This window comes from Chrysemys picta, chromosome 21 (genome assembly GCF_011386835.1).
Source record: "Chrysemys picta bellii isolate R12L10 chromosome 21, ASM1138683v2, whole genome shotgun sequence".
NCBI classification, from domain to species: Eukaryota; Metazoa; Chordata; order Testudines; family Emydidae; genus Chrysemys; species Chrysemys picta.
This window is the reverse complement of record NC_088811.1, coordinates 17078340-17090579: the sequence shown is the minus strand read 5'-3', so window position 1 is coordinate 17090579 and position 12240 is coordinate 17078340. Positions and strand designations below refer to the sequence as shown.

Genomic DNA, 12240 nt, shown 5'->3' with positions numbered 1-12240 from the left:
AACCACAAGCCTCTCCCTCTGCCAGGAGACAATACGAGAGAGACCAAACGTGTTTGCAAAACAGATAGGCTGCTCTTACCAGAATCTCTTTGATGGGAAACTCTTTCAGGCCCCCATCTCTGGGAGAGTCCAGAACCACAGGGAAGCATTTGTGAGGAGCATGTATGTAGCCAAACTCGATTTCATCCTGTCCAAGTGAGAAAAGCCATCTATTACACACAGGCCGATGGAGAAGCATTATCCCTCTCTAGTAACACACTCAGACTCAGCTAGGGTGGCCACCTTTTCAAAAGGCAAAAGCAGGACACATGCAGGTGCCCCGCCCCCCTCCATGGCCCCGCCCCCGCTCCTCCTCTTCCCCTGAGGCCCCCCCCCCTGGCCAGGCCAGAAGCTAGAACCGGGTCGTGTAAGAGTCTCCCAGGGAGCACGGGCTGATGTGGGGAGCCCTGAAGTCCCAGACTCTCCACCTGCCCTGGGTAGGGGGCCGGGGTTCTTGACAGCAGCCCCCAGCCTGTGTCCCCACCCCCCAGGGCTCCCCACAGTGGCCTGGGTTCCCTGGGCAGCTCTTACAACTGCCTGGCTCCGGCTTCTGGCCTGGCCAGGGGCGGGGCCTTGTGGGGGGAGGGGAAGAGGAGAAGAAGGGGGCGGGGCCTCGTGGTGATGGGGAACTAAGGCCCACCTCAGTCCTCCCCCCAACCAGGATGAGGCTGGCACTGCCCCTGAGCCTCGGGCAGGCGCAGAGCGGCGCCGCAGGGAATCCGGGACAAATGCTGTCCTGGAGTCATTCAGCCCGGGACCGGGACTAGAACGCTGCATTTCGGGACTGTCCCACCCAATATGGGATGGGTGGGCACCCTACACTCAGCACTGACTGAGGCCCAGATCCTCCAAGGTATTTAGGCACCCAACTTCCACTGATTTCAATAGGAATTAGGCAGCTAGTTACTGTGAAGGATGTGGGCCTTTCACCCAAGCGCCGGTTGGCGACTATCGGCTCCATTTCACAGATAGGGAGGGGGCGCAGAGAGGGGAAGAGTTACATTTTCACAAGTGTCCGCTCATTTGGGGGGGCCTCGATGCGTGGAGACAACGAGTGTCTGGCTTTCAGAAGCGGGGCGCCCCCAGTTCCAGCCAGGTGTCTTGTGCAAGCCTTCCTCCCCACTTGGACAGTGCCCCTCAATCCAGCCCTGCAGCACCCGGAACAGATCTGCCAGCAAACCTCGGTTAGGATTCAGAGCCCCCTCCCCCCCATCCCCAGAGAGCCCTCCCCAAAGCAGAGATGATCCTAGTAAGCTCTCTGGGGCAGGGACCCTCTTTGTGTTCAGTGTTTGTACACCACTAGCACAACGGGGCCCTGTCCATCAGCGAGGCTCCTAGAGGCTACAGTCATGCCAATAAGGAACTGACCATCCTCAAGAGAAGCTTTGTAGTTTATACGATTCCGTCTCTGGTGAGCTGGCCCTTTAAGGGGTGGGGGCTAAGCTGCAGTCGTGCCAGGCTTTGCCCAACTCCCCAGATGATGGGCACGAGTTTAGGGGATCACATGACAAGGATGTCATGTGAGTGAACTAGGCCTGCTGGGAGGCATAAGGGCAGCCGGCCTTTAGGAAGGGGAGTGAGGCCAAGGAGACGATGAGGCTGCTGGGAAGAGAGCAGATGAGAACTCTCTGGAGCTCCCAGGTCGAAGGCCTGGGAGAGAGAGACCTGCAAAGAGCAGGAGGTGAGACGCCCCAGCTAGGAGGGCTGCAAAGGATTGAGTCTGGAGGGAGAGCTCTAAGGAAGGGGAAACTGAGGCAGTGTCTGAAGCCAGACTGGGCAAGCCCTGCCATGGCGACTAACACAAACCAACCTCATTTAACAACAGCTTATGGCTGGCAGGTTTTAACACTGGAATTGTTTAACGTACTAAAGGAAGGAAAAGTCTTTGTATCGGCCGCCATCTCCCACGCCACCTCACCTGCATCCAGCGGTCTCCACGATTCACGTACCCAAAGCAGACCTTCAGGTCGCAACTGGCTTTGCTCACTAGGCTCTTCACCTCCTTCAGGAAAAGATAATTATCCTTCACACTGTGAAAACAAAGGGAAAGGGGAAGAGATTGGAAGAGGAGGCGGGGAAGGGGGGGAAGCTCACAGAAAGGAGAGGGGGCCGGAAATTACATTCCTCTTCCCAGGCCTTCGAAAGTGAATTGTCCTTGGCAAATATACCCTTCCAAACGCTTACTGGGAAGGGCATGGAAGCTGGGAGTTAAATGCTGTCGGTGGTAAGGCTGTAGAGGTGACGTGTATGGATCTGGCCACAGCTATAGGGCTGGACTGTTGAAGCAGCCGACTGCTGTTGGCAGCATATTGCCGAGCTGGGTTCCGATGGATGGGTTTAGATTTTGGGCTGGGAACTCTGCCATACTGGGACAATCTCCAGGATGAGAAAACCTGCCTTACAGAGATCGATCCAAAGAGCTCTATCTAGTTAGCGTAACAAAGAGAAGATTAAGGGGGTGACTTCTTGATCTCCGAGTACTACTAGCTGATCACAACGATTCAGCTTTCAGCCACTGGGTCGCGTTATACCTTTTCTTGTCTAGATTTCGCTCCTACATAGACCTGTTCTTGAGAGAGGACACATCCAGATTTCAAGTTGCTTTCAGATGAAAATTCATTTCCTACTGAAAACACACGATGTTTGAGATCTCACACATTTTTGAATGGGACTATGGTTATTAGCAACAGAGGGTCCTGTGGCACCTTTGAGACTAACAGAAGTACTGGGAGCATAAGCTTTCGTGGGTCAGAACCTCACTTCTTGCATCTGAAGAAGTGAGGTTCTGACCCACGAAAGCTTATGCTCCCAATACTTCTGTTAGTCTCAAAGGTGCCACAGGACCCTCTGTTGCTTTTTACAGATTCAGACTAACACGGCTACCCCTCGGATACTATGGTTATTGTCACCAAAAATGCCACGCACAAACAGTTCTGGGCTGGGAATGGCCCTGGAACAATTCAGAACATTTTGGATGAGATTTGCACAGCTCCAGTAATAACCATGCACAGATTCCTTACCAGTTGGACACGAGAATAGGTTTATGGATCTACCACGTCAGTATTTCTAACTTCCTTTGACTTTATATAACCAATTGAGTGGATCATCCCTGGCGTAACTCAACTTCAGTGGAATTGCAGCAGGAAATGTTGCAAAAACTAGGAATGAATGAAGTCCAGTAGCTTTGCCTTAGTGGATAGATCCTCATAATAAGAAAAGTACTATGCAATATTTTGCACTGGACCTCCCATCATCCTTAACTTTGTACTGGCGCTCCCATCATCCTTAACTTTGAATCAGCTGGTTGAATCTGGCCATCCTGACCCTCAGTACTTAATAGATTAACAAATCAATGGGACTGCTCTCAGCTCAAGTCTTTAGAAGGCTGGGTTTCTAATAGGGTATATAGACAGGCATAGAGCAACAAAATCTGTTGGCGTGGTGCCTGCACCTGCACCATGCCCTGCAATCATTCGTGTCCCAAGACATGCGTGGTCATGCCGGCAACAAGCTGGCACGTGTATAGGGAGGTGTCTTAACTGGCTCTTTACCTGCATACAAAAACGTTGACCGGTGCCAAGGTGTTTGGAGTCATTATCCACGGAGCAACTCGGAAAACTACCGTGTCTGTGAAAATCGGAGCTTGTGGAATCCCCTGGAGGGGAAGCAGAACATTGTACACAATCAGCACGTTCATAGGGCTGCAAAGCTCAATAGTAACAATGCCTGGGTGGGTGAACAGAAAGGGTAGACAACGGATGTATAGGCCGGCGCCCCTACAGCCGCGGGTGAAACAGGCAGGTGAACAGGTCAACCAAGATTTGCTGAGTGCTGAACTCTTACTCCCAGAGTTGAGAGACATCTGCTAGGGACAGCTTCAGAGTAATTCACTCAACCCGGAAGTTGGACGGATCAATGCAGCCATAAAGCAAAAGCGGTGGAAAGCTGAATGACCGAGATGAGGACAACAGATGTGCTGTGAGGCGAAGAGATGCAGGGACGTCATGGGTACCCTTTTAATTTGGGATCTTACGTTGCACTCTAGGACTTCCTTAACCCATAGGCGGCTGCTTATTTGTGTTATGCAGCTACAGTACGCGCTGCACTGATATTGTCTGGGTACTGAGATTCCGGGGAAGCGCACATTCCTAGGGAGAGATTTCCCAGGTCCAGCTGGCTTGTGGCACCTCAGATTTACCCAAATCGGAATGTGGGCAGTGGAATTTAGGATGTAGATATTGTTTACAACAGTGGAATTTAGGATGTAGATATTGTTTAAAAAGTTAACCATTTAAACGATGAAAAATATTTTGGTTAAATGGCTAACCGATTAAAGGGCCGGGTGGCGCAGCTCGGGCTGGGGCCGATCCGGCCGGCAGGTGCGGCTGGGGCTGTTACAGCTGGCGCAGGGTTGGCAGGCTGGCCGGCCCAGGGGTTAACAGTTAAGGCAGGTTAACCGGTAAAACTAATGCTTACCTGTTAACAGGTTAATCAGTTAACATTTTACATCCCTAGTGGAATTAACCTCATGCTTCTCTACTAACCTCCTGGCAGAAAGACACCCATGATTGCTGTGTTCTGTAAACCCAATTCTGTGAGCTGTGAGGTCATAGAATCATAGAATCATAGAATATCAGGGCTGGAAGGGACCTCAGGAGGTCATCTAGTCCAACCCCCTGCTCAAAGCAGGACCAACCCCAACTAAATCATCACAGCCAGGTCCTAGCAGGGAGATCACAGAGCCAACCCCCTATGCATGTCATATTACATGCAGCGGCACACTCTGATCTCAGAGAAAGGCTGAGCCTGTCGGCGGTAGGTAAAGTTTCATTAGATGGTCTGTGTCTCCATAAAATTCAGCTCACTCGAAATGACTGGAAAGCAGGTGCAGCATGCTCCAAAAAGACACTGACAACTTAAAACAAAAAAAAGGGACTTTGAAATAAATCTCTCAGGCCCGGGCCAATTTAGAGCTGGCACATTAGATGTGCTAAGTGACGTGTTGAGCTTTAACATCACCAGCTCCTTCTTCTGTTACATAACAGCTCTAATGGGGAAGACGATGGCTCGCACCAGCGTCTAGCTGGACCCAGCTGGGGAAGACCCCAAATTAACCTGAATGCCTGTAAGTCTCAAAGGGAGGGTGGGAGGAGGAGTTTACTACTGGGGTGCAGCCCCTGGAGAGAGAGGTTATATATCTCCCTCTGCTCCTGTCGCAACCCCACTGAGACATGGAACATTAAATCCCTTGTGGTCTTGGCATGGATCATCATTCCCTCTAAAATAGAAACACTCCTACAGCAGAGCGTTAAGAACCGGTGCAGGCTCCCCTTCCCACCACAGATTTCATGACGTTACATTTACACATTTAGCCCTTTGCTTTGCAGAGACCTTATCTGCTTTGCCCAGGTGAGAATTTAGTGCTGAAGGACACAGCAGCCTTGGAGCCTGAAAACCTGATTCGTCCCCGCCTTATGCAAAGTGACTGCAGAACTCTGCCGCGGGTGTGAGGGTGCAGACAGGGCCGGCTTTAAGCCGATTCGGCCGATTCCCCGGAATGGGGCCCCGCGCCTAAGAGGGCCCCACAACGTCCGGAGCTGCCGGCGGAGAGGAAAAAAAAAAAGCCGCGTCCTGCTTCTCCCCCCTCCCTCCAGTGCTTGTGCCGCCATACAGCTGATCAGCGCAAGCCTCGGAGGGAGGGGTGAGGAGGAGGAATGCGGCGTGCTTGGGGAAGACGCGGGGCCAGGGCGGGGATTTGGGGAGCGATCCAATGGGGCAGGGAGGGGGTGGGGCCAGGGCGGGGATTTGGGGAGCGATCCAATGGGGCAGGGAGGGGGCAGAGTCGGGGCGGGGGGAGGTGCGAGACAATTCGCGTCCCGGCGTGGGGCCCCGCACCTGCTAAAGCCGGCCGTGGGTGCAGAGAATTCTTGGGGGCTGATTCCAATCTCCCTCACGCCAGTTTTGCATGGGCAAGACTCCAGTGGAAGTGCTCCTGATTTACCCGGGGGGGGCAGTGGTCAGAATCAAACCCTGATTTGGTAGCATTTTGCGTCTGCTTTATCTGGGGGATAAATGATGACACACGGTGCAAGGCCGTGGTCTAAAGTGATATCCACAAGCTGTCCACCCAATGTGCTTTAACGCAGTGGTTCTCAAACTAGGGACGCTGCTTGTTCAGGGAAAGCCCCTGGCGGGCCGGGCCGGTTTGTTTACCTGCCACATCCGCAGGTTCGGCCGATCGCGGCTCCCACTGGCCGCGGTTCGCCGCTCCAGGCCAATGGGGGCTGCAGGAAGGGCGGCCAGCACATCCCTCGGCCCGTGCCACTTCCTGCAGCCCCCATTGGCCTGGAGCGGCAAACCGCGGCCAGTGGGAGCCGCGATCGGCCGAACCTGCGGACACGGGCAGGTAAACAAACCGGCTCAGCCCGCTAGGGGCTTTCCCTGAACAAGCGGCGGCCCTAGTTTGAGAACCACTGCGTTAAAGCTCAGTTGGAATGATCACTTCAAGGCTGGGATAACAGCGACTTAATGTCTAGGGCCCAGTCACTCCTTGGCCTCTCTGGTGAGGCTGCCAGTGAGGGAGCCAACCAGTGCCAACTATGGTGACATATGTGATATGGAGTCTATTCATGAAAAACTGAACTGAGACCCATCAAACTCACTTCATATGGGACTCTGAAAAGTCTGCATAACACCTTTCAGGCCCTACCAACTTGGACTGGATTTGAAGGAGCAACCTACAGGCTAAAGCCTCAATATCCCATTACTGATTCCTTGAGACATCTAGTCCCCATGCAATGATTATTGTAAGACAAGAGTGGCACAAGAGTGCATCTGGAAGGAAATGTAATTCACAAACATCCCTGGGTTTAGCACATTTGACCTGTTTTTGGGCTTCCAATGGTTACTGAAATAAATTAATCTCCCTGATGTCAACTGAGTTACCTAAGGATGCATCATGCCAGTCGACTGATATTTCACAGCTTGCTATGTCTACAGTGTTGCTAAACCCATGCAATTAAACATCCTATTCCCAGGTGACATCATGCCCCATCCCTCCCTACCATGCCCAACAACCTCAGTTAATGACTCTAGAAGGCTGATATTGATGGAGACCAGCCCAGGGAAGGTGTCATCTGGGAAGCGGAGACCCTCCACGAAGAACTCCAGCTCTGCAGATCCACCTGTGTATTTCACCACATGATACAGCTTTCTCCTACCCAGGACATGGATGTAACGCTGACCAAAGAAAGGATCTAGAAGAAAAAAAGGTGTGGGGGAGAAGGAATGTTTAGAAAAATGGGACTTTCCTGTAGCACATTCTCTCCAGCTATGTAATTTTGTGGGGCTCCCTTCCCCTCTCACACTTAAGAGGTCCATGCTTGCATCTTTAGTTCTATGACCCGCATGGCAACACTCTGGGGATTGCTGGTGGCTCCAGGCCATAATTTGAGACCAATTGCTACTCCTGAAGGAATTCTGCACCACTGCAGACACAAAGAATTCATGTCCCCCACAGATTTTTTTTTCTCTGCAGAATATAGATTCTACTGGAGAGATGCTGCAGTTACACCTTTTGCCCAGCAGAGGCTGCTGTGGTGCCAGAAGAGAGGGCAGCCAGCCAGCAGAGAGGCTGCAGTCCGCACAGTGGGGCCAGGTGAGGAGGCATGGGACAGACAGAGTGGGGCACACAGGGTTGCGGGGGGAACACAGAATGGGGTTCAGAAGGGCTAGTGGGGGGACACACTGGAGTGCGGGCTCAAGAACTATTGAGGTGACAGCATTGAGCCAGGGGCTGAATGGGAGGGGCGCTGCAGAGCCACATGGGGACAGGGGGGTGCAGGGATACAAGGGCTGGGGTAGAGACGGGGCTGCAGGGCCACATGGGGACAGGGGAGTGGGGATGCAGGACCACATGAGGACAAGGGCAGATGTGCCATAGTGAATGGGAGAGGTTAGGGGTCTGCCAGGGTCTGCATGGGGGAGGCTCCTCACCTCCCTAACAATCCCCCCCCCCCCCAAAAAAAACACTGTTCCATACTTCTCCCACCCACACCCAACAACCCTCCTGGTTCACTCTCAGGCTTCTTCCCAGTAATTACTTCCTTCTCCCTCAGCTCCTCCATTACCCTTGACTCCCCCAAGCCTTTGCACTGCTTCTGAGGGGTGCAAGAAATACATTTCTGTATTGTAGTTTAAATGAACTCAAGGTTCTGTATTAATATGCCTAGTAAGAAAGCTATTTGTCCAAAAACATTTCCTGAATTTTTTTTGTCTGTATTGTTACAGACATACTGGCTGACAGGTATTTTGAAATAATTGAAACTGGCGTGATTATATTGTGTTATTTTGACAAATAAAATATGCAGCATTTTAAAATATTGTGCGCAGAATTTTTAATTTTGTGGCGCAGAATTCCCCCAGGAGTAAATCCCTGTGCTCCACAGATACAACCAGAGACCGTCGCTTGTCTTTTAAATAGCCAGTTAATAAGTTAATTAAGTGGAGGGGTTAGGAGCCCAAGTATCCAGCACTCCAGGCCAGTGCACTGTCATTTGAGCTAAGGGAATGGCTCCATGCAATCTTGCCAAGACAAGTTCTTCGATTTCAGTCCCAGAGAGGCAGGGCTCTCCGCACCCTTGAGAGCTGTGGTGTGGTCATGTGCTGACACACCCCAGCCTCATACAGACGTTTTCCTACAAGCTGCAGAGTTAAAACCCCGTCTCTGTTTTAACTGTTCTTTCAGCATTGCGACTGCCAGGTTTTAGAGGTACTTTGTGTTCCAGGGTTTTGATTGTGCTCTGTGGCCAGGTTTTAGAGGTACTTTGTGTTCCAGGGTTTTGATTGTGCTCTATGGCCTCTCGAAGGCACGATCAAAGCCGCATCCCAGCGACGTTTCAGGCTTGGTCCCAGATGACACCACCAAATTCAGCTTTAGAACCTCATCTGATTTAGTTGGCATTGGTCCTGCTTTGAGCAGGGGGTTGGACTAGATGACCTCCTGAGATCCCTTCCAACCCTGATCTTCTATGATTCTCTGCCCAAGAGAAGCCACTGTGGCTACTCCTTAATTCACTGCGACCAGGGCGTGCATTTTATCCTTTCAGGTATTTAGGATAATACTCTTACAGCATCACTGAGTTTAAGGCCAGAAGGGACTGCCAGATCAGCTGGTCTGTCCTTGTATATTACAGGCCATCAGCCCCACCCAGCATCCGGACACGGAAGCCAACCACGGTGAGCCAGTTATGGAATCTTGGACCGAGCCGTAGAGAGAGGAAGCATGGCCCTGTGGTTAAGGCACTGGCTCTAGAGTTGGGTGGATTTTTTTCCGGTGAATACATTATTCACCAAAAAAGGCACCTCGAAACATTTTGTTTTCAAAACGATACATTTCAACACCACATTGCATTTAGAAAGGCAGCTAGATTTAATGAACAAACACAGAAAAGGAGGACAAACACCCTAGGCTGAAATGAAATGTTTCGTTCAACCCAAAACAATTTTGGGGGAGGGGGGTTGGTTTCAGCCACCGAATCAAAAAATCAGTGATTTGCCCAGCTCTGCTCAGATCAAATCCCAGTTCTGCCACAGCTTCACTGTGTGTCCTGGGAAGCCTCACTTAACCTCTCAGTTTGCCATCGCTAAAATAGGAATCATAATCCTCTCTTTTGGGCCAGGGGCTAACTCATTACATGTATGCCCCAGCACAGCGGCCTTACCTTAAAGCAAATCAAAATGATAATAAAGATTGGGTAAATCCCGTGTCCCAGAAAGGGCGCTTCAAAACTGCAAGTTTAAGAGCAACGAGCCAGCCTCGAAAACACTGTGGATTTCCTTTCACGTATTATATTATTCAATTGTTTTGAAATGATTCTAATGCACATGGAAGAAACTCAACACCCTGCGAAACACCTGTGCCAGCTTCACTCCATGTCTGAACTACTCAGAAGCAACAGAGAATTTGAGGTCAGCCAGGACAAGCATTTCAAACAGAATGCATGGGTCCTGTTTTAATGGACAGGGCTGGCTTTCTAGCAAGGTCCCAATGAACGAAAGCTCTGAGAAGGAAGCCGCCTGGCCTTGTGGCTCGAGCACGAGGCTAGCACTCAGGAGACCTGGGCTCGCCTCCTAGCTCTGTCACTGACTTATTGTATGTTGTGTCCCCTCTCTGTGCCTCAGTTTCTCCATCTGTAAAAGAGTGATATTCATACTGACCTTCTTTGTAAAGCACTTTAAGATCTATGAATGAAAACGTGCTACCTAAAAGGGATTATCATGGTGAGACTTTTTCCTGGCAATCAAGTACTGGGGCTAGCCGTGTTAGTCTGGATCATAGAATATCACGGTGGGAAGGGACCTCAGGAGGTATCTAGTCCAACCCCCTGCTCAAAGCAGGCCCAATCTCCAACTAAATCATCCCAGCCAGGGCTTTGTCAAGCCTGACCTTAAAAACCTCTAGGAAGAAGATTCCACCACCTCCCTTGGTAACCCATTCCAGTGCTTCACCACCTAGTGAAAAAGTTTTTCCTAATATCCAACCTAAACCTCCCCACTGCAACTTGAGATCATTACTCTTTGTTCTGTCCACAAAAACAACATCTGAAGAAGTGGGTTTTTTACCCACGAAAGCTTATGCCCAAATAAATCTTTAGTCTTTAAGGTGCCACCGGACTCCTTGTTGTTTTCCTGGCAATGATTTTCTTAAAGCCTCTTTGCTAGATTATTTCTCCCAATCTAATACAATTTCATCTGGGTGATACGGCTCGTGGCAGTTAACGATCTGGTAGATAAGTCTCTCGTTGGCTCTTAATTGGAACCCAATCATATGCAGACACTGATTTTTTTTAAATCAGCCCAAAGCCCAAGTCAAATATGCTCTGGCATCTGCAACTGACTGCACTGCCCTGGTATGAACGGCCAGCTCTGGGAGAAACATTAGGACATAGGCACTTGCCAGAGATGCTAACGGCCCTGTTCTCTGTAACACTGCCGTGTTTAATTAATGTCCAGAGAGAGAACACATAGCGCTCACCAGTGCTCACATCAATGGGAGCTGGCAGGGGACTCAGAGTGGAATTTTGGCAAGGGAGTGGGATCAACTCATCACTCATTCATTCACTCCCTGGCAGCTCTCAATGGTGGGCAGGTAGTTGGCCTGGTGGACGCTGGCTCTGCATTGCACTGAGCTAAGACAGAATACGTCCCTGGGGGGAAAGGCCTCACCATTTCCCAGCTCCAATAGGAAGTGAAGGTCGTCGTCGGCTTTAAGCATGGCACGCCCGGCGGACATTGCCCTGGCTGTGTGGCAGTGGGAGATACATTCATGTCACCACAGGATTGCTCATCGAATGATAAGGTGCTAGCACAGGTGAAGGGGGTGAGCTGGGTGGGTGGTGCCTTATGCTAAGATCCATTCAATTCTCCTAAGCTAAGCAGCAAAGAGCCTGGTTGTTCAAGTAGATGGGAGAGGGCCCAGCAACTAGTAGGGGTGGCCACGCTTTCTGAGCTGCATATGATAATCTTCAGGAGTTCAAGATCCAGGAGTGCCTCCTGGGGCTTCAGACTGGTAGGGTGCGCCTGCCTGGGTTCTCGCCTTGCAGTGGGGTGGTGGGGCTAGGGATTCTGCCCCGAGCCCCGGCAGGTGCCTCCCGTGGGGCAGAAGCGCCGGGACCCCCGTCGCCATTGGGCAGAAGCTCCTAGCCCCACCATCGTACGGCAGAAGCCCCAAGTCCGCACCGAGGCTGGTAGTTGGGGGCTCCGCAAGCCGCACTTTAACTGTGGCTCACGAGCGGCAGTTTAGCCACCCCGGGCTACAGCAAAGCATGCTGGTTATTTAGTACGAACCAACCGTTTGCCTTAGAAGGCAAACAAAACCCTCTAAGAATAAACATAATACACACCTGGGCACCCAAAGGACCCCAGAACCTGATTCTGAGTCCATTCCTCTATCTGTCTATCCCCATTGCCTGTTATTACCCGCGATGGTTTGTCTTGTGATCAGCTTAGACTGGGACAAGGTCAGTGTGTCTCCTTGCTGTGTAAAGCAAAATGCACACGTGTAAAGCACCAGGCACACCATAGACAAGTGTGAAATAAAGTCTGAAGAAGTGAGGTTTTTTTTACCCACGAGAGCTTATGCCCAAATAAATCTGTTAGTCTTTAAGGTGCCACCGGACTCCTTGTTGTTTTTGTGAAATA

General features: G+C 51.0%; 1 protein-coding gene across 2 annotated transcripts in view; it reads right to left on the bottom strand.

Annotated features, from left to right (window-relative positions):
• LOC101939677 (protein-arginine deiminase type-2) overlaps nucleotides 1-12240 on the bottom strand; it is a 143808-nt gene that overhangs the window by 23243 nt on the left and 108325 nt on the right. For both annotated transcript variants that reach the window (XM_065575093.1, XM_065575091.1), the window contains exons 7-10: nucleotides 7117-7295; nucleotides 3591-3694; nucleotides 1958-2069; nucleotides 80-187 (exon numbers count right to left, since the gene is read on the bottom strand). In XM_065575093.1, the coding sequence (XP_065431165.1) occupies nucleotides 80-187; nucleotides 1958-2069; nucleotides 3591-3694; nucleotides 7117-7295 (503 nt within the window). The remainder of the gene's footprint in view (nucleotides 1-79; nucleotides 188-1957; nucleotides 2070-3590; nucleotides 3695-7116; nucleotides 7296-12240) is intronic.